This window comes from Stegodyphus dumicola, chromosome 6, assembly GCF_044657685.1.
Source record: "Stegodyphus dumicola isolate Sdum_Otavi_A_Nest chromosome 6, ASM4465768v1".
Lineage (NCBI taxonomy): Eukaryota > Metazoa > Arthropoda > Arachnida > Araneae > Eresidae > Stegodyphus > Stegodyphus dumicola.
In genome coordinates, this window is record NC_140773.1 from 152,733,307 (window position 1) to 152,757,590 (window position 24,284).

At 28.0% G+C, this 24,284-nt stretch overlaps 1 protein-coding gene across 2 annotated transcripts in view; it reads right to left on the minus strand.

The window, feature by feature from the left end:
* Positions 1-442: 442 nt before the first annotated feature.
* Positions 443-24,284, minus strand: part of LOC118204131 (nuclear protein AMMECR1-like) — a 36,366-nt gene continuing 12,524 nt past the window's right edge. For both annotated transcript variants that reach the window (XM_035376452.2, XM_035376451.2), the window contains one exon: positions 443-24,240. In XM_035376452.2, the coding sequence (XP_035232343.1) occupies positions 24,074-24,240 (167 nt within the window). In that variant the 3' untranslated portion in view covers positions 443-24,073. The remainder of the gene's footprint in view (positions 24,241-24,284) is intronic.

Here is a 24,284-nt window from a genome sequence, read left to right on the forward strand (position 1 = left end):
CACATATATTTTTACTAAAGGGTTACTGCAATAAATCCACTATTCTGCAGGTTGGTAGCTTTAGGGTTTATAGCTATTTACAGATAAAACTAAGAAAATACCCTTGCAACAAAATGGAGAATCTGCAGGTTGGTAGTTTTAGAGTTCATAGCTAGTTGCAGATAAACTACAAAAATACCCTTACAATAAAATGGAGAAGCATATATTAAAAACTTTGAGCAATAGGTCAAAATTTTAAATAATTAGGAAATTTCTATAAGAATACTTACTAATATTTCTATAAGAATACTCTTGATTACAAATTTAATTTTTTTGGCAATTTTTATTAATAAAAAGGCAAAATTGCAGAATTTTCGAACAGGAAATTTTTGTGCATATACATTTCTCCTTTCTCAAAGAATATTAATAATAATAAAAAAACTTTAGTAAAAAAAAAAACAAAGACAGAAAAAAAGTTAATTTTTATTCTATATTATTAGAAGTTTTCTGTTTTTGACATTAAGTAACAGAGCTGTCTGAGTTGATTATGCATTAATAATGAAAACTAATGCAATATGAAAAATTACAATTGCATTATCCTTGTTAAAAAGGTGTTTATCATAAATTAACAACTCTTTTCAGAGATTTTTAAAGTGTGCTTCATTCTATATGTTAATAGCTTAAAAACTTTTCAAGTACAATTTTTACAGCAGTGTCCAAAGATTAAGATACTAAGAATGTCATAAATTAAAAATTATATACATAAACATTGGTCATCTTTAAGACAGCAGAAGGATTTAAATTTTTTTCCTACCTTGTAATTTTTGTTATTTTGACAACAAAATGTATCTGGCATGTTATTGCATTTACATGATTCAAAAGAGGAATCTTTCTTTTAATATAAAAATTTTAAACAATTTCAATAAAATTTAATGACAATTGATTACATTTAAACTTCTGACACAGGCATTTGTGATGTAAGAACATATAAAATCCTAGCCACTTATAATACAACTATATACTATTCTTAACAAGCACAACGATAAAAAAATACAGAAAACAGAATACAATCACATCAATTTTAATGTCACGAGAAGTATTTCATCATAGCTGGCAGTTTTGGAAAGTTGCACTTTTTGTTTGGAAGACTGCACAAGGGAAATTTCAGGTATGGATGTGATTTTAAGCCTGTATGTGACTGATCGATACAGATGTACCCATAAATTTAATCAAAAGCCAGTCAGTATATTTTACACATATTTTCTAAATACACGAATCCCTTTACAAAATAGATGTCAGCATTTAAAGAATTAAAAATATGCCACAAAGTTACAAAAGAAATCAGAGTTACACAACAAAAATGATAAATCAATGTATTTTACAATTATGATATAATTGATAATTCAAAATATATATTAATCCTAACATTAATTCAGAAAAATCTGAAAGTATCATGCAACTGAAATGATAAATACCATAAGTGGAAAAAATATAGAATATACGAAATAAAATTTAAGAACTTCATTTTTTTATCTATTAACCCTCCAAGCAGACAAGCCCTTAATCCTCCGTAAGTTCAGAAGTATTTGTCATATATAGGGTTAGGGGCTTTAAGTATGCTAACATACATCTTGAAATTTGTCTAGGCAATTAAAGGTAGTACATATAATGGAAGAAAGAGTCAAGGTACAAAATGGAGAGTTATTTTGGAATTATAATCAAGAAAATAACATTTACTCACAACTTTTTGGAGCCAAACCTTCGGCCACTTCAAGGGTTAAAGAGCACTGTAATTCATGGATATTGTTTGCAATTCTCTTTCAAGAATTAAATAATGATAACAATTAGCATGTGTCAACATACATTAGATAGTTAGAGCATTGCCATTTAATTGACATAAAGTATGCATGGATTTTAAAATAAAACTTATCACTTAATAACTTCAGTAATTCACTGAAGAATAAACTTCCATTTATATTATAATAATATATACATTAGTTCATTTTGAAGTATTAGTGTGCAAAAATTTCAAATATCTAAGTATTTCTGTTCTATAACATTAAAATTAACTACAATTATACAGACAATAAAATATATTTCTTGCAAATGATTACAATAGTTATTAAACAATAAACAACCAATTAAATTTAACCAATAATATGGCACCTAACAGACTACCCACGAAAATTATAATATTTCTTTCTTACTTACTAGTAATTTAACAGTAGACACATAATGCCACCTAATCTTTGAACTATTTGAGCAAAATCTGTGATTAATTTCTGTAAATGTTTCAACAACCTTTAAGAATTTATGATTAAAGTTCTAAAGCATGTATGAACAACATTTCTGTTTATATTTGTACTGTATTATTTTCATTAATAATCTCTAACACACCATGTTTCTATTGAATAAAAATTATCTTCATTTAAATTATAAAAACAAAAAATATGCAATTTATGTGAAGAAAGTAACATTCAATGACGAAATATCTAGGCTGGCAGTGTGGAAACCAGTTTGTTTACAGTTCACAAAATGGAAAATAGTACATAGATTTCCACTTCCTCACTTGATTTTTGATTGTTTTTAGTATGACTTTTGCGCAAAATTATGTTGCAGAAGTACATGATTAATTTATATTTCGTATCTTTATATCTCACACCATGAACCTGAATATGAATACTTATTCATAGATCACACTTTCTGTTAATATTTTGCGTCATTTTTTTACCTTTGTAAGTAAGTTTGCCTTTAATTTATTTGGATTTGAAAAAACTGTCTCTTAGATGCTGTGTTTCAGGCTATGTCACAATTAGTAAAGATTACTGGTTTAGAGTTAATAGTACAAGGATTTGTGCATAAAGCTAGCTAGTTTTTACATCTCTTAACTATGTAAAACTTTCAAACTATATGTTAAATCGAAATTTGGTAGAAAATTACTTTAAATTGCAACAGTTTTTAAGACTCGACACAATACAGTACAAAGTCCGTAATCCGTATTCGTCGGGACTTCGGCGATTCCAGGTTAAGGCTTTTTCTGGATTATAGATCATCAATTTAAATCTGGTAAGATGGCATGCAGAAATTATACAATTAAAAATATGAAACCGTAATTTATGAAACAAAGAGCAATTATAATCTAAAGGGTGTCAAAATTTACAAAAAAAAAAAAAAAAGCTTAATATTTATTTACTTTATTAAACATTTCTTTCAATGTAAGTTGTTTAAGTTGCTTCGTTTTTTAAACGCGCATGTGTAAGTTTGTGGCTTTGAGGTCCGGATTATAGATCATTCCGGATTACAAACTTTGTACTGTACTTTCTAATTATTATTACTACTTATAATTTCAAACATTGTATAAAAAATTCAAGATTTGTATAAAAAAATTAACAGTTAGCATTAATAAAAAGTTAGAAAATTTTTAAATTAATCAATAATAATCAATATAAGTCAATGACAAACTGCAATTACAATGTAACTTATTTTTGCAAAAGTATTTAATACATGGAAAATGTAAAATGAAACTTTCAGTCTATTAACCTTTTTGGCAAGAGGAGTTTCTATTTAATAGAGATAAATGGAAATTTCACAGTATTTAATCTTTTCTCATTTTTAAATTTACGCAATACTGCATAATTTTTCATGACACTCTTCACTGCAAAGAAAATAATATTAATTTTATTTTATCTCTTAATGCATTTTATACCCTCTTCACCTAAATCTAATATACAGTCATGAAGTACTATTTCTGCAGTTACAATAAAAATATTTTAAAGGCATCTGAAATAAAACTGCCTTGAGCCATTTATTTAAAATTGGAAAAACCGAATTGCTTCTTACACAGTAATCTGACACAATTATATGCATACAAAAAATTTTCTAGACAATATTACCAGCCATTTTGGAATGACAGCAGGAATCAAGTATATAACTGATTTAATATTTATTCAAATACTGAAAAATTTTACTTCCATATTTTAATATATCTCAAAGAGATCTTAAATAATGGGTGTATAAGCATTAGTTCTGTCTTGATTTAATTATGATTAATCAGAAATGCATCTTATTGCAATACATTATAAAAATGAACTTCAGGACTTGAGCATTTTTCAGGCTTATTTTTGAAACATTTTATATGCTTTTCTAAATTCTTACAACCTTAACCTCGAATTTATAATACAGCTAAAAATATAAAATCTATCAAAACCTGAAGTCTGCAGTCTTCCATATGCAAACCATGAAATTTATAGTTAATAAGCTCATGAAATCACAAAGCCTTCCAATTATAACCTTCTGCTTCTAAGTCTACCTTGATATATATTATATATATAACAATTTTTTTAAAGTTTTTTAATTTCTTCTTGTGAGTTTCAATTAAGTCTTTTCACTAAATTTTTTTAATTTCATTTGCATTTTAAATTCTTTGGATTATATGCTATTTGTTTAAGGGTAAAATTTTTATTTGAATCTTTCACTGAAGTATTTTATAATTTCATTTACATTTTCAATTCTTTAAACAGAATTCTCTTTATTTAAAGTACCAGATTTTAAATTAGAATTTACTCTGTTTTTGCCTTGTTTTGGGGAAAGGCCAGAACTTTCGGTAAACTATTATAATTAAAATACATTGAAATGGTTCTTCTGACGAAGTGGCATTGAAGTTGATTGAATTCCTCTTCTATTAAGTTTCTTTTTCTTTAAATATCATTAATTTTTGCAATTGGGGTATTGCTTGTTTGAAATGTTTTGGTTTTAATTCTTTATTGCATTTATAGGATTATTTGAAATTTATTAATTATGAATTTCAATTTTTATTCTTTGTGAAATATTAGTTCTAAATTTCTTACTTTATATATATATGAACAGCACAACTTACGGCCATATTCATTTTTTATTGAAACAAAGAGTGATTACGATGAATTTTCTGAATTTAGGCTTCAATGAAATCTAAATTAAAGAATCTTTATTAGGGGGGATTAAGATGAAAAATGTTAAAATATTTCAAGAAAATTTTACACTATGGAGGGCAAATTGGAATAAACTTAAAAACCATTATCAAATTTAAATTAACATTAAAAGAAAAAACTTATAGCATAGATTTTTAGGTGAAAGAATCAGCAGGGCGATCAGACACGGATCCCTCTTCTGCAAGAACAAAATTTTCTTTCGCAAAATGGAAGGAACTGCGAACAATATTTTTATATCAAAGTTAATGTGCAGAACAAAGCAAACATAAGCATAGCATCACCTGTGAAGGAAAATAGTAATGAAATGTGAAAACTAAGATATTAGAATTGATTCATTATCATATTATTAATGATGAAACCATTGACAATGCTTTAAATCCAGTGCAAGATTCAAATTTTGATGATGATGATATAGAGAAAAACTAAAAACACAACATTTAATGGTTGAAGAATCATTAATTTTTAAAAGAAAAAATACCTAAAAACGTACACAACTAATCAGGAAATATATAATTTTCTGAAGTAAGGGCTCAAAACCATAACATCAAAAATTTTTAAATAAATTTAGTATTATAAAATAGATGTTAGAAAAGTGTTATTCTGGTATGTTTTTATACTTATCTCCTAATCATGTGCTTTTTATTTTGCTCTTTATAAATATATATAAAAAAACCACTGCTTTTACCTTCTTTCCTCAATTTTTTTTAATTTATTTATTTTTTATGATAAATGCTGCTAATAATTTTTTTTTTCTCTTTCAAGACCTGAAATCTATAATAATACTCTAAAATCTGCAAGTTTTTTTTTTTTTTTTTTTTTTAACCCAATCCAGGCACTTGCCTATTTAGCACCAGGCACTCCTTAAGCCAGAAGTAGGGGCCATTTTATTGTGGAGGCACCTAATAGGCAGCCGCCGTTGTCTCCTATGGAGGGATGAAAAGTTACAACCATGCCTTCTCGTGATTCAAACTCGTGCCCTTCGCTACCACAGTAGGCTTCCCTAACCACTATACTGTCTGGGCAGCTTAAATCTGCAAACTACAAAAGGGAAAATATTTATTTTAAGAAACACACTACAGGAAAACAAATGATATTAAATGAAAATGCAATATTAAATATAAAAGGAAAACTATTTTAATTTTTTATCATATCTTTAATTAAGTTTTCAGTCTTCCTGAGCTGAGTGTTATCTATTTCTGAAAATGAAAATAGCATCATAAGGTGAGTAGCCATATGTCCAAAAATGTAAAGGATACTTTTAAGATTTCTGAAGCTTTCTAAAACGAAGCATAAAACATTATTTGACATGTCACATTATTCTATTGTAAATCATGACAACCAATGTGAACCAACAGATAACGTACTTCTTTCAGTTTCTTCTAATAATCTTCATTGCTTGTCCTCTTCTCAAGTAAAATTAAACTAAGAATCAGCTTCAAACATAAGGCACACAGGCAGCCACCTAGGGCACTAGTTAAGATGCTCTCACAAGCAGCAATTAAATAAAGACACATTTCACTTTGAATTATGAATGTTTTATTTATATGCAACACAAACCATATTGATTGCTTAGGACACAGAAAATGCTGGAGTTAGGCCTGATTTAACTAATTTTCTTTAAAATTTTGAGAGACTTTACAAACCCTTTTTATTATTTTGGATCAACAGATAATTATCTACTCATATGATTCAGTTTGAAGATGTGTTTTGGTTTAATCAAACAATTTTTTAAAAATTTTAATTCAGTACTAAAAAATATAAAAAAGACTATATATTTGATTTTAGAGTGTGCATAAATAAAAATTAATTTCACTGCTGAATTTTTAAAGGCGGAGAAATGTGCTCAGTATTTGGCAAATAACAAAAAAATTACCCATTTAATTTTCTTGAGAAGTGAATGTTCTGTATTTTGTTTTATGGAAATAAAATGGGATAAACTAAAAAAATTAATCACTTGTGTACAAGTAACACTATATCATAGTTTAATCAGGCCTAACTCCAGTATTTTCTGTGTCCTAAGCAATCGATATGGTTTGTGTTGCATCTTAGGCACACAAAAAGATACAAAACAAATTATCTGGATAGGTTGTAATCACAGTTATTGCTGACGTGAAGATTTCTCTACTGCAGAAATGGAGAGGAAGAATTTCTTCTCCTTGAAGAAAAACTAATTTACTTTAATTATTTTATACCAACATGTGATTATATCACAGATAAATTTCCTCTACAAAATGAAATACAAATTTATTAGCCCAAAGGGGTGCTAACCCAAAAGGGCTATTGATCTTGAAACGGCATTTTGGGTTGTTCACTTTTCAAATTGTTGCCACCAAATATTATCGCCCTGTATTATATTTAAAGAAATTAAATAATGAAGAATCTGCTTGAATGTATGTTAAATTTTAATTGTGAATAAACAACGATACCTAGAGCCATCAAATTTTGAATAACATAGTCCTCCACCCGAACATGGGCACCTGGAAGACTGAATTTTGAATTTGTTCTATTTCACATTTTATAAAATTTTAATTAATTTTTTATTACAAAACCTCAATGATTTCAAAGGAAGCAGTGCCAACACTCTACGGAGAGAAACACTTTTACATCCAGCACACGAGACTATCAGAAATTCTAAAGATATACTGTTTTTAAATACATTTAGCCCAAATGCTTTCAAAATATGTATAAATGAAAAAAATTGCCGCTTTAGACATAACATAAAATCTGCATTAGATTCTTTCTGGTTTAGTTTTCTTTCTCCTACTAGTAAAAAGAAATAAAATCCATAATCGAGCTCTACGCACGATTCTACTGCCTCCATTTCGAAGGTATTTGTGTCACAGTTGACAGAGACAGAAATTATTCCACATTCAGTAAATTTAAGCTGGGAGAGTGAAAAGAGACCCAACTTAGGTTATCCTTAATCCCACTTTCTATCTGCAAAACAGTTTTTTTTTTTTTTTTTTTTTTTTTTTTTTTTTTTTTTTATGAAGTTAAATGTTAAGCCTAGTAACAAAAAATCAAAATATGTGATTGTAGGCACAAAATAAAAATTATGAAAAGCTTACAATAACTTTAAGGCAAACACAAACAAATATGGCTTTTCGGTTTCAAATGTATCAACTTAAAATTAAATGATGATATTTATTGTAAGAACAGATAAAATAAACTGTTAACTAATTAAAGATTTAGAAAATTAAATATGGGTTTGAATATCTATAATTATACAAATTTAATATTGTTTAATTTAAATATAAAACTCTTTGCTATCTCCATACATATGCAGTAAGACTCCTCTTAATGCTGGTCTGTTTAGCACTGTTTGGGTTTAATGTGGGGATTACCTGAAAATTGCGGTAGCATTGGGCTTTTCCAAAATAAAAGTAATTTATTTGCATCACTTCTTCACTGTGGTATTACACAAACGTATTTTTTATTATTTCAAGCATTTGTTGCTGTTACTGTAAACATTTGTTATGTAATGTAATGACTGACATAGAGATAAATATTATAATTTTTAGTTTTTAATATGGGTGATAATAAGAAACACGAAAATAAAGCGACAAGAAAAAGTATTTCACTAGAAGCTAAAATGCAAGTGCTTAGAAGATTAGATAGTGGTGAACTTCAATGTCAAATTGGTGCTGCACTGAGCGTTTTAACCTCAACAATAAGAACAATTATCAAGAATAAAGAAAAAATACTGTCACCAGCAACTATAACTACAAAAACTTCTGTAACTAGATAGCCTGTTCTAGAAATAATATGATACAGGAGATGAAAAAACGACTTTCTATATGGAATGATGATGAAAGTGAATGCAATATGCCACTAAGCCAAGCTATCATAATGGGAAAAAAAGAAAATTTTTTAATCACATTCAGATTGAAACAGGTGACACAACTGAAACTTTTTCTGCCAGTCGAGGATGGTTTAGTAGATTTAAACATCGAAATAATCTTAACAACATACAGACTACAGGAGAAGCAGCAAGTAGAGATATAAAAAGAACAGCTGAATTCCCAACGACATTAAGAACAATATCAACGAGGAAACTATCCTCCAGAATTAGTTTTTAATGTCGATTAAAAGGCCTATTTTGGAAAAGAATGTAAAAAACACTACACTTCTATTCCATGAAGAAAAACATGCACTAGGATTTAAAGCTGCCAAAGATCACTTAACACTTCTCCTGGGTGCTAACACCAATGGAGACTTCAAATTAAAGCCACTTCTTGTTTATAATTCCAAAAACCAAACAACCATGACAGGAATATCAAAATCAACTTTACCCGTAATTTGGGTACCTAATAGATTTTTACAGGAACTATAATATCATGGATGCTACTTTCCTGGAATGAGGTAACAAAAAAATGTTTCAAAGGAGTGTGGAAAAAAAATTTGGCCATATTTAAACAAGGACAATGCTGTTAATATGAAAGAAATACAGTCAAATACCGAAAATATGCCCACCTGAAATCCGCATTGCCTCTCAAAATATAAACATTTAGTTTATAGGTTCCGGAAACCGCAACATGGAGTATGAAATATTGAAGAAAAAATAGTTACTGGATAATGATGTCATAATTACCAAATAATAACGAGTCATAACTGAAATACCAAATTATTGGCATCATAATAAGAGTGTTTTTCTCTCCAATCTGCATGGAGGTAAAAAAGCAGAAGATTAACTCTTCTTTCAAGTTCACGCTTCACGTTGTTGTACTTTCTGAGCTTTGCTATTTCACGGGAATATTTTAAATTTCAGGCCTTTTTAATACAATGAAAGATAAGAAACACACTCATGATTTTACTGCTTACAACAAGAAAAACGTAAACACGTTGCATTCACGGTAATGAAAAAAAAAAGAGGCAGATGCTACTGCTTGGTTTATCGCAGAATCGCACGGAATTGCCACAGGGACTGTGTATGATATACGGAACAATAAAGAAATGCTGTTGAAATTTTGCAGAAACAGTGATTCTAACACAGGGATCCGAAACCGGAAATCTTTACGAGGCAAAATCGGCAAACCTCGATGCTGTCTTGTACTAGTGGTTACGGCAGAGTGATGGAGTACCTATTTCAGGACTACTCCTGAGAGAAAAGGGGAAGCAGGTTTATGCTGATTTAAAAACAGAGGAGCCTAATGTAAATGAACAATATTATATAATCAGTTTATATATGTAATAATAATTTAATGCATATAATCAATTATTGTATTAATGTATATAATAATTTAATTAAATGTATCTAATACACCTTATTTATTTTGCACTTTTAGTCTGAATATTATCTTTTCTGTCCTGAAATGCACACAACCTCTGGCCCCAAGCATTGTAGATTTCTGGACTTTTACTCTAGTAGAATTATCAAAACAGATGTAGATAATGTTTAGATAATGTAAATGTGAAAAATCTCGAAGAAATTTGCAAATAACGGCAGAAAGTCTTTCTAACGATGAGCTCAAAGAATAAGCTAATCAAGAACACAAAAATATTAAAAGTAGAGATTCTGAAGAAAAGCAAAAAGAATTTTCAGTGGCATTTCTAAAAACCAGTTTAGCTTCCATACCAGAAATTATGGATTATTGAAAATGATGCAGATTTTGTTCGGAGTTTAAAGGCAAGACGTGGTGTCATGAATACCTTGTCCCTTATCAACAACTTTTTACAGAGCTACAAATGACATTCAATACCTTCTTGATAAAAAAAAAAAAAAAAAAAAAAAAAAAAAAAAAAAAAAAAGAAAAAAGAAAAAGAAAGAAAGAAAAAGAAAAAAAAGAAAATTGGAAATGCAGGAAAACTGATATAAATGACAACTTAAAATTTCATTTATTTCTATATATTCATTTATTATGTTTCAATATTTGTAAGAAATAAGTTTTGATTTTGCATTGTTTTAAAAACATATTACTTCAAACCAAATACTTTAATTTTTTTTTTTTTTTTTTTTAAATTTTATACCCATTTTTCCCTAACCCCCATTATTTACATGATGAGATGACCTCGTTTGATGCTCTACTCTAATTGAATGTAACCCCCGTGTTAAGAGGGGTTTTACTAAATGCGTGAGAAAATATGTAAATCAAAATTCTAACTTTAACTTGTAACAGTTCCTTAACTCTCCATTTTAAATTTGGTTTTTCCCCTTCTTTTTGTCCTAAAAATAGTAACTGCTTATAACAAACTTCTTGAAATTGCATTATTTCAAAATTGATGCATTTCATATAATTCTTGCATAACACTAACATAAGGCTTCAACCAATAATTTCAGAAACTTAAAACTAACTAATCAAAATAATGCTAAACCAAAACCAAATCATTCTAAATCGAATTGTCATCTTAGGCACATCTCGTTTGTTTTATGCTTCTTTGTCTAGCTAGATTGCTGTCAATTTTTTCCTTACCACAACATCTTAAAATATGTAAAATTCATTCAGAATGGGCATGCTTACTGTGCCAACTTATTAGTGATGAATCGAAAAGGTTTGTCAAGAAAAATGAAATATTAGATCAGCCATGAGTGAAACTACTATTTTATGTATCTATGTACCTTTAACTTTCAAAATATTTTATATGAATTTCCAGTATGTAACAATGCTTCAAAACCTATGAGTGTTACTATTACAAATTTTTATAATTTGGTAGTGATGTATATTTATTTTGATAAGCAAATTCTACAAAATTTTTAAAACAACATGTAAAAATAACAAACAGAATACAATATTCCACTGAAACCAGAGCAACAAAAGATAATACTTCATGCTCATCATTTATTTCTAATTGTCTAATATTGTATGATGTCAGGCACTAAGTAAGATGCAAAACTATACATTAACATTTTAAAATGCATATAAAGTTTGCCTACATTTCATCAAAATATAACAGCTACCTCTTTTTTTAATTAAATTCCAAATGACTTAAATGGAAAGAGAAAAAAGAAAGAAGTTTTGACATATGCAAAAATTAGACACATATTTATATTCTACTATTTATCATAGGAGTCCTTCATTGCGCTTATTCTTCTTTGTATCATAGGGATATAAAGCTGCCTATAGGAATCAATACTCCTGTTTAGTATGTGATTTTGACTGTTATTGGATTTCTTCTAGCTGAAGGACAAAATATAGCCAAAATTCAAAGATTGTGTGATCTCTATAAAAACATCTGCATATAAAATAATGAAATGCTTACCGTAGGTCCAGAATTAACATAGACAATCAAGATTTTTTAGTGCTGTCCAGGTTTGAGGCTTTTATGGCTGGCATGGATTTTTCACATACACATGGTAAAAGTAATGAAACTCAAAAGCGTTGCCCTAGCGATAAAGACACAAGGTACTTTGATTGTTTTTCTAAGATTAATTTTAAATTTTTATTTTTGTCTTTGTAAAACCAGACAGTCCGTTTTATTTGCTTCTTTGGTTGTACTAATTCCTGATAACGGTACAGCAAAAGATGTAAATTTCATTTTTGGTTTCGGCATATTCTTTACATTAAAATTTACAAAATTTGTTACTTTTTGGAGTAAAATTTAATAAAAAATATAATTAATATTATAATTAAACATTATACATAATTAATAAAAATGTATATTTATTAGAATATTACAATATGATTTTTAAAAGCAAAAAAAAAAAATTCATGTTTAGTAAATTCGTAAAATTTGTGCAATAATGTAAACATTTTACACGTGATTCTTAAAAGTTAACAGATAATGAGCACATTTAAAATGAAATTCAGATATTCTGTACTTAGTATCAGATTAACTGAGAATGATAAATTTATGACTCATATATAAGAATTCTGAATATCATCACGTGACAAACAAACAGATTGAAAGTCAGTTTTTAAAAGTAAACTGCCTCTATTTTGACCAAATTATAGGGTACACCTGCATTATATATTTTACTAAACCATTTGCTTGCATCTAAAATTACACTAGAAAATGCTATGTAGAAAAATACACTTTCTATAATAGTTTATTCAAAAATTCTTTAAAACACAGAAAAGGTATTAATAAATATCTGAAGGATTTATATAAAAGAATAAAATCAAATTTTCTAAAATACATATACAGTAGAAGCTTGATTTTCTCAAAATGTAACCAACAGGAAAGAACATCAGCAGATTGACAAAGAAAAAAATGAAATATTATTATAAATTAAAATTAAAGCTTGTTGCTCTTCTTTTTTGACTTCCTTGTATGAAGTAAAGGAAGTACTGTAATCATAAAAATTTGCGGGTATCATATTTCAATAAAAACATCCATTTTAACCGCTATCGAATGCACTTTAATGAAGTCTTTGTGTGGCATCTGTAAGTAATGACAGAATAAAGGATTTCCCCCAAAACGGGTTGCAAAAAGGATTTAAAATCTATTCAGAAGAGATTTTTGTGACGTCTTTACATATCCAGGTACATATATATCTTGCATAATTCAAAAACGAGTAGCTTTAGAATGATGAAATTTTGTATATAGGACTGTTATAACATGTAATTGTGCACCTCTCCTTTTTGGTTGCAATGGCCACACCAAAAGTGTATATATATATATATATATATATCCACTTTGTTACTCGGCTTCGTGAGCTGCTTTTTTTATTCTTATGTGCTGGTAAACTGTGCATTTTTTGCTTTAAATATGATTGAATTATGTTGTTCTTATCTTCTGGTTATGGTTTTTACGCCTTTAGTTAATATGCACACAATAGTTGTACAATTATCAACACTTTAAAAGTTGTTAACATGCGGCTAAGCCTAATTTTTTTAGAATAGCAGTCATATTTGTTTGCATTTGAAATTTAGCACCGCATGGGACAAAAAGTAAACTTTCAGTTTGTACTCCGAAAAATCTGCCTTCTTGTCTGCCCGCGATTGCTAGTTTTTGTGTAGAAACTCTAATTTTAATTATAAAAATTGTTTTTTTAATTGTTTCAACTGCATTTCTGTTTTATATTTTCCTACATTTTTCAATTTTAAGGATATATGTATTTTTGCCTTGCCACGAAGTGAGAATTGAATTAATTGAATGAGAAATAATTAATAGAACCTTTCATTCTTTATTTATTTTGTAAGGTATTGTTCGACCACAATGCTTTCTGTACAGACTAGATAAATGTGATTTTATAGCCTTTTCCACATATTTAATTTTTGAAACTGCATCGACTTTTTTTTAGTTAATTACTTCATGCATATTACTAAAAAATTTTGCAGATAAGCTAGCATTTTCTCTCCTGATGTGTAACATATTTTTTAACATTACAATTTTTGTTAAAATAAGCGCCTTAACACTTTACTGACCACTAGTGGTTCAACAGCATATGCACGTCCGACTGGCCACTCGTCTCTGTTTCAATTTAGACTGTCATGCAAGAGTATTTTTTGACACTTTCATGTCCTCAGATAAAATTTCCCACTTTACGTTATTATAGGACAATTAGATTTAATAAAATCTTTTATTTTCATGATATTAATGCAAAATTATATTTATTTAATTTATTACAACAGTTTCCTGTTTAATAATTATAATATACCATAATCCATATACCGACATACTTCAAATAAGAAATAGTTTAATTTTTTCTTAAATTATGATATTGTTCAAAACGGTCACCATTGTGTAGTGGAACATTGCAAAATTTACAGACAAAGCATGTTCTACTGCCTTTTTTTTCAGGGAGGGGGGGAGGGTCACAAACTTTGCACTGTTTTGAGGATTTTACACTTCGACCACTGGTCACTATATTTATATGTTTCCCAAAATTTGACAGTTTTCCAGGATGGTCTAACCTGGGCATTTTTCTGATGGGTTCAAAATTAGGTAGATCATCACCCTGTTCCGTACAATTAGTTTTACAATCTTCTACCCATAAAACTGCCACTTTGTGCAGGAAATTCTTGTACGCAATATTTTTCAGTTTAGAACTGTGTATGCTTTAAATGAATTGAAAAGTGTACAGTTGATAAAAATACACCTCATTTAGTTCATTTTTTTAATATGATACATATTGGTCCGCACGAGCACACCCTTTACAATATTTGATATAATTTACAGCTGATATAGGCCATCTGATCTTTTATTTCTGCTTCTGGATTTCATAAAAGCTGATTAATAATAGGCTATCGGTTGGTAAAGTGTTAAAATTTATCAAGTAAATGTCTTATTAATTAAATGCACTTTTTTTAAATGGCCGGGCATTTCATATTAAATGCACTTTAAATTATACCAAATCAAAAAGTAATATGAAAATTTTAATTATTAAGCAAAGACGGAGAGTACTTTTAAATTTTTCAGTTTGTTATGTAAGCTACAGATTGATTAAATGTGAAAGATAAAACGAAAGATCTTGTGCTGCTGAAAGGCAACATTTTGAAAAACAGTTACTGGGGATGCTGCATAAAAAGTTAATTTACAGATCTGCTGTAGTCTCAATTAGATTAAATAACTGAAGTTCTGCACTAAAATAATTTTTGTATTGTATAACTAACTGAAAACATAGCTTTTCTCCATTTACTTCCCTACATATCCTTTAGCCCTCTCAGCATTACGGACAGCAAATTCCTTATGGAAGGATGGCTTTCGTATTCATTACACATAAAAATTTCTGCCAACTTTAAATGCATTTGATTTAGGACTGGATGTATATTGAAAGAAAAGGAATCAAGATACAAAGTGAGAGCATTAGCTTATCAAACAGATTCAGTAACATCAAAATCATAATAACAAGTAAAATGGCAATAATATTTTTAATTTTTTGGAATAAAGCATGAATTTAATGTTATTTCAATTAATCACTGACCCTTTAAGTACAGCAGTTATCTAGCTATCAATATACTATATTATAGATAAGGATCTTTAGTTCAAACATCAACTCTCTGCAATAATAAATCATGTTTTTTTTAATTGACTGGCATACCTTAATATCTTTTCAGTGAAGTTTACATTTATAAAATACCAACATCTACATTCTTAGTGCAATTTCCAGTAAATTTAAATGTTATTTCTGAAGGAGAAAAAATGCTTATGGAACTAAAAACATCAAGTTTCTACTATATACACACATATACATACACAAATGAACATAACATTAACTGTACAATACACTGAGATCAAAATTCATTACAAATTTTATATGATACAAAACTTCTATAGTTGCGAGATTGATTAGGAGACGGAGAGTACGAAAGAAACAGAATTTTAATTGCTAATCCCAATTGTACTATTGATTTAGCCGTCATAATATTAACAACTAAAATTAATAATATAATTCTACATAACTCAAGCTACAACTGAAGCACATTATTTAATGTAACTTTATACTTGCAACTTTATTAGACAGGTGATAAGTAAAGGAATGTAATTAAAATATTACACATCTGAAAGCAAAAAAGTAATTATCAGTATAAAAAAAATTTCTTAATACATAACTTTACAACTATTATCATAGTTTTTTGTAACCCTGTATTTTCCACAAATAGTTCAAAACTATTCAAAAAATTCATTCAGTGACACATATTCAGATAAACATATTAATAAAAAAGAATTTTCAATCAGAAACTTGTATTCAGATTTCAAGCAGTTAAATTTCTAACAGTTTTGTGTACAACTACATTAAAATTAATTTTTATTATTTTAAGAAATTTACATGTTTTACACAAAATATGCTTATACATTTTTTTTTCTTTTACGATGTTTTAAAGTAAATAATAAACCTCTCAAATAGTTACAGTAAAATATATAGTTTATACACTTTTATTTTATACAGAGTAATAAAATTAAAAATAAGTCGGAAAAATGACTGCACTTGAAGACATTATATTTAAATAAAATCCCTTCAAAAGGCTGCCTGACCTGTTTTATAGTATAACTATTAGCACTTTAAAGAGCTAACTTAAGTAATTTTTAAGATTTAGTCAAAACAAGCAAAAACTGAAAATCTCAAAATCAATTTAAAAATACAGTGAGAAAGATATTTAGTTTATTGATTAATAATAGTTCCATACAATGGAAAATAAAATGTATTTTTAAAAGCCATCACCTTAAGATATAAATTTCGAATTTCACTAACATCAACTAAAAACCAGAAGTCTTAAAAAAGACAGATGAATATTATATGCTAATGTATCAATCAAAATAAATACAAATGTTATTTATATATATAATATAATAAAAGATTTCATGGAGATGATGTAGAACATGATCAAAAGTGCTTACATCGCTTCAACACTTACTTTCATCGCATGGAAACAGACTTACAGATAATACGATTTCAAAACACTGAGGACATTAGCATTGCAAAAAATTTGTCCGAACTCTGACATAAAATTAGGATAAACAGGATGTAATTTTCATTTTAATCCTTACTTTTGGACAGAAATAAAGAGACTGAATTTAAGCAGCTGCAGACGTGACGAAGAACTTCAGAGAGCATGTTTGCATGCGAGCTGCCTTAAGCATATATCATCTGAAGACCTCAATAACAAATGGATAAATATCATGGAAAATTCCTCTCAAACTAAGTAAATAATTGTATGGTGGATGAGTAATTGGGATATATCATAGAAAAAGGTGTATCAAATTGTCATAACAAAAAGCACGGAACTACAAATGCATTAGAGTTTTGTCAAAATAAATTAAATAGAGACATTATAAAATTGTATCCAAAGAAAGACAAATGGCAGCATCAGGGCCACATGTTAAAAGGAGAGAGAAGTGGAAAACAAATACACAGATTTCAGTAAGAAAATTACATTAAAAGTGGATTTTTTAAATTATTTATATTGGTTTAGGTTTGCTAATTTTAATACTATTACCGACTGAAAGATTGTTTGTTCATGTAAGTACAAGTGTGCACAGTAAGTACATATATTGCATAAAAATCACATGACAATTAATTTTGAAATGAAACGTTCAAACAGATTTATTATAAGCATGTTATTATTTTCAGAATAAAAAGGAAAAATAACCAAATTAAGCACAAGATTAATGAGCTATCACACACTAAAGTTAGAATTTTATTTTATGTTTTCATATCTTACATATATACTGTTAAAATTTATGATTACCAACTCACTATATAATATGTAAGAGCTATATGATTATCACTTTTGCTTCCAATCATGTACAGGCATGTGAGGAGGTGCTATCACCTAATAGCCAATCACGTGCCAATATATGGTAAAACGTACATTTATGTAATTATTTGTTTTCTCATTAGTCGCCTTGTAGTGAATTTTCATATTCCTACCCTGGCAGCGAATATATTAATTTCATTAAATATAAGCAGAGAGCATGCACTTCAGAATGTATAATGTAGAAAATTAAATCCACTTGTTTTAATGATTTTTTGGAATTAAATTTTGTAATAAATAAAAAGAGACTACAAAGACTAGACAATGTATGTGTTCTTATCAGTATTCCTTTGACTTGTTTAAAGCTGATTTTCAAATTTAATGAGGTTATTCATACTGATAATGTTTGATAGTTTCATTTTAAAAGTAAGAATTCTTACAAGAAATAATAGTCTCTGCAAAACCAGCAAATACATTAAGTTATAGTGGCACAGTTCAAGAGTTTCACTCTATCGTCTGCTTCTACACTAAAAAACTTTATATGATTTGTGAAGGCATTTTTAAGAAATGCTTTGCAATGGAATTTAATTGATATCATACATTATACAAATGGGGGGGGGATAAAGAAAAGTCAAAAGTATTTTCTCACTTTAAGTAGATCTATTATGTGCTTTATTCTTAACAATCAACTGATTAACATTTTAAACTGTTAAATGCATAAGAATAGACATCTGTACGAAAATAAAAATGAAGTGCTATTTGGCACATTTTGTAACTTCTCAGAGAAATAGTTTAAAATATTTCACTTAATCTTTACAAAATATGAAAGTGATTTACAATTTTATTTTCGGATAATAGGCAACTGAATAATCCCTCAAAAACGCACATTCAAATATAAGAAACACTAACTGTTTATTTTAATCAAGAACTCTAAAAAAATTCTTATAATTAAAAATATGGTAGAGGACTGTAAAAGCAAAAATGACAATCAAATACCTTCATTAGAAATATGTTGAATATTAAAATAAAAGTGATAGCCAGACATGTTGACAACTTTTTAGATTAACAGGCTAATGCACACAGCTATACATTTCTAACATTGTTCCTGGCACATGTAATTTTTTTTCTTTCAAATAGTATCCAAGTTTTCCAAAAACTGATAAATATTTAGACAAATCTAAGAGCACATGTTCTTCATTGAAAAAAATTGTTCGGCCTGATTATCTCAGATTACTTAACAAACAGGATTTTCATTTAATTTTTTTTAGAATTTTTGCAATGTTTTTGCAACATATTCAAATAATTTTCTATACAGTTCCATGTTTCACTTACTTTTAAAATTTCATTTAACTATTCTCAGCAAATTAGTATATTTATATCAACATATATGGAAAAATTATTTAATTTCAAGTGTTCTGAGAAACAGATTGACTGAATCACTGAAGTCTTAAAAACATATTAATTACACAAGTATTTCCCCATTTTGTTCCTCCAACATTACAATTAAATATTTTTTTACATCATATAAGGCCATAAAAATATGCAAAATTATTCACATATCTTAAATTCAGTAAGTACACTCAACCAATGCAAATTTTAATTACTTGTATTTGCTTGCTTTCATAACATTGTTTTGTTGTTATCATTCAATTAGGTTATTGTAAGACTTTTATTATTGTCGTTTAATCCAAGTTTTGTTAAAATTTTACATATGATATATCTGCTACAGTGAGGTTTTTATTAATATATACTTTTTCACTTTTCACATAAAAAAGAAAATAGTAGAGAATTTTAAACATTTTCTAAAGTAAAAAATAATTTAAAAAATCCCTAAATTTAAACAAAAATTGATTACAAATGCATAATTTAAAAATATTCAAGGTATCACTTCTGGTATTGGATTATTTAAATATGGCAAAGCATATCAAAAGTACTGTATATGTTTTCTTTAGATTATAAGTATTTGTGTTTAAATGGAGAAACTCTTAAGTAAAATTTCAAATTTTCGATAACAATGTTACCCAAAAATAATTCCAAAACTTTACAGTTATGAATTAATACCTTTAATCACATAAGTTATATCTGATTAAACATAAAATATTTCTGTGTATGATACTATATTTTACTCTCTCCATCAATTAAAAAAGATGTCATCATGTAATAACGAGATGTAAAAATTCTCCCCATAAATTTATCAAGAATATTTCAGTTCACATAAAAACAGCTGAAGCACATGGTCAAAAACTACAGTATAATTTGTAATTTACAAAAAAAAAAAAAAAAAAAAAAAAAAAAAAAACCTTTAAGCCTAGGATACATTATTTTTATATCATTTGGAAATTGGAAAAATAAATTATAAATGTATGGACAGTAAAGTATAATATGCATAATTAATCAATATCTTAAGTTAGTTTATAAAATATTTTGTTTGGCAATAAATATATTTTTTGAAATTATAACTTAAAATCTCGAAATAATGATGCCTAGAATTCTTATACTTTTATACAAAGCCTTTTAAATTAAAAATACACATCATGCTAAACAACATACACAACAGTTACAAATTACATACTGATAAGACATTGATTCAATGATGAATGACGAATGAAAGCAATTTTTTTTTTTTTTTTTTTTTTTTTTTTTTTTTTTTTTTTTACCTGAGTAACATTTACTCACTATTCAATAGATTAACTGGTTACTTAGAAATATTTTCTAATATTTGTAAAAAAGGTACTGAAATAGTACAGCTATATATTAAGAATTGTTTCTTTAAAGTACTCATTGAATTCTTATGCATTGTTTGCTTCAATTTATGAATTCATTGAAATAACAAATTCTGAGCAAATATATCAATGTTAATATACAATAAAGCACCTACTAATAATTTTTCAAGCTACCTAAGTATAGTGAGCTTGAGGTGGAGTTGTAAAACTTGGCCTTTAATAAAGCCTTTGAAGGCTGATGGCTCGGTTTCCATAGATCTTATAAAATGATAAAACAAGATTAAAATATTATATCTCAAGCCTCTCCACATAAAGTAAGTACAGAAAGCGGGGAAAAAAATCAAAAATGCATATTCAAAAATGCAGTGTTAAAAAAACTGATCTCACAAGAAGTATAATCATCTCTTCTCAGAAAGTTATATGAAATTTATTCATAAATACTTTGAATCTGCAATGACAAAAAATTCAGTTTGTGGTAATCGCTTTTTAGATCCATTAAAACAAAAACTGCATATGACAAAATACAATTCTAAATTAACACAAATGCAATGAATTTTTTCCCCCTTTTTCTTTTTTACATCAGTTACTTCAAACTGAAAACTGAATATCTGAACATACAGTAAATTAAATGTTACAGAACAAACATTAATCAGAAAAAGACATTTACCTTATTTGCCAACATTTAAGATGCATCCACTTTTTTAAAGATATTAGTACATTTTTAATTTGCTTTACTGGAAAAATGAGACAGTAATTTTTAATACAACTGTCATATATATCTACCCTTATTTAAGCTATGAAAAACATTACGCACTTATTATGTCACTCTACTGAAATCCTTCATTAGTCATTCAAAAACACTCAAATCAGTTATTAGATGATATCAAATGGTGTATGTGACACATTATTAGAGGGTACTTCAGTACGGAAAACTGCATCTTATATGCTCACAAATATTGCATTTAAAAGATTACTATTTTTCTGAAATTAATATGGATACAGAATTAAATTCAAAGAACATAAACACACTATCTGTTTCAAAAACATTTACACTGTGGTCACTTTATGTATAATATCTAATATTAGTAATGTGTTATTTCTTTATTGAACAGTAAAAGTAGTTTAATCCCTTAAATACTCATATAATGAGAATAAAAATATCCAATTTAATAACGCTCTTGGTGACTTTAAATTCTGTATATTGACAAAAAAGCAAGGCAGTGAAATCTGTTCTTGGGTAGAATAATTAATTTAAGGATATACAGTACAAAGTCTTTAATCCGGACTCGTCAGGACTTCGGCGATTCTGGATTAGGATTTTTTCTGGATTATTATAGATCATCAATTTAAATCTGGTAAGATGGCATGCAGAAATTATAAAATTAAAAATATGAAACCGTAATTTATGAAATAAATAGCAATTATGATCTAAAGAGTATCAAAATTTACAAAAAAAAAAAAAAAATATTATATTTATTTGTTTACTTTATTAAACATTTCTTTCAATGTAAGTTGTTTAAATTGCTTCATTTTATGTGCTAATACTTTCTCTTTAATTCTATAAACAAACATAATTTCTTGTTCAGTTATAAAGTTCCGCTGTTCAAGTCCTGTAATTGCTGTGCCGAGAATACCGACTAACTTGTCAATCGAAATTTTTTCGTTTTCACTAACCTCTCTGTCACTTTCTTCCTGCCTTTATCCATTTTTTGTAGCAATTTCACTTTTTGTTTGATGGACATCGAAACATGCTTTCGCTTTGTAGATCCTTTGAAATCCTACATTAAAGTTTCAGAAACTCTTCTTGACATAATCGAAAGTTGAAGCTTACTTTTATAAAATTGCTCTAACAGTCTGCAAAAAAATAATAAGCCATATCCAATTAGAAGATCAAGGAACAACACAATCTCCAACATTAACTGAAATAGATAATTAAATAATTTTAGCCTAGCTTATACCGTCCGTTATACATTAAACGCGCATGCGTAAACGTATTATGCACATGCGTAAATGCTACACATGCACAGAACTTTTGTAGCTTTGAGGTCCGGATTATAGATCATTCCGGATTAAAGACTTTGTACTGTATATATTAACACATAATGCAAAAAAACAATGAAATTGTTTATTTCTTTAAATTTTATTTTAAAATTATATTAAATACATCTTTTGATTGCAGATTATTTAGATGCCAACACAGCTGAATAAGCAAAAAGAAAGTTTAAAACAATGATACAGTTTTAATTCTCCAATCATATGAAAAATACTAAGTACTGCATTAAAATCAGGACTACAGTACTTGAATACAAAATGAAGTCCTTTGAATGAAGTCCAAATCTGAAAGTTTCGAACGGCACTATACAACATACTGCATCCTATATAGGGCTGTAACAAGAGCCCACTTAGAACTTTTAGAGGCCCCAGGCACCTAAGAGATTATGGTGCCTATAAATATGATTATACCAGATTTCTCATTGTTTCACTCCCTTGATTTTAGCTGCATCATGCATTCCATAGTAAAATTGGCAAATGGATATTTTCTTGGTGCCCCCTTTCCAGAATACCTAAGGAGCTTTTCATGGTACCCCTCTCTGTTTGATGCTTTAAGCATGTGCTTATATTGCTTAATGGTTAATCAAGCCTGGCTGTAATTTCATGACCTCTTATTCAGTTATGCTAGCAACTAAAACAAAAATTTTCTCAATTTCCCTCATGTGAGATAACATTTTAATATACACAGGCTTAAGTTTCTTTATTAATACAGCTTCATCAATTTATTCACTTTTTTAGTTCAATAAATGTTTTAACTTTGTATGACAGAGTTTTCAAACATAGTAAATAGTGATTCATAAGAATTAATTCAAATAGTAAACATATTTCCACTTTTTGTTTGATGGAGATATTGTTCATTTTTTCGTAACTTAAAGCTGTCTATTCACACACAAAAAAAAATTAATATAATCAAAACAAATTTGAAATATCACATGTTTACATAGATGAGTACTACATACCTCAGGTTTCTAAACACTACAGAAAATGAAACAAAACTTCAAAATAAGTACTTATTTTTCTAAGCTTCGAAAGTTGAAAAATAAATAAATTGTCTTGTCATGAATATGCAAAAAATACTTAGATTATTCCAAATTTTCTTTCTGCACTTACTAAGAGGCAAGAGGTTAATGTTAGAAATATTTCAGTAGTTCATAACTGGCTATAAGTTCCCATTTCCCTGAACTCTGTAATTTCTGCAAGGATGTTGCAGTAGACCTAGAGAGGCATTATGGTTCACGCTAACTGAATGTAAATGCCAGTTAGCGTGTGCGTTATGCTAGCAGCGTCGACTCCTCCAATATTCCTTATATTCTGGATAACTAACAGTTAATTTTTCACTTTGGTAACGTGTCAGACGGATTGATTTACGCACATCATTGTTTATGGTACCTTTATAGCCACCTTTACGGAGAAGAGAGTCTATGGTTTGTACACGATCCCAACCTATAAATGGAAACAATAATTAAATATGCATTATATAAGTACCC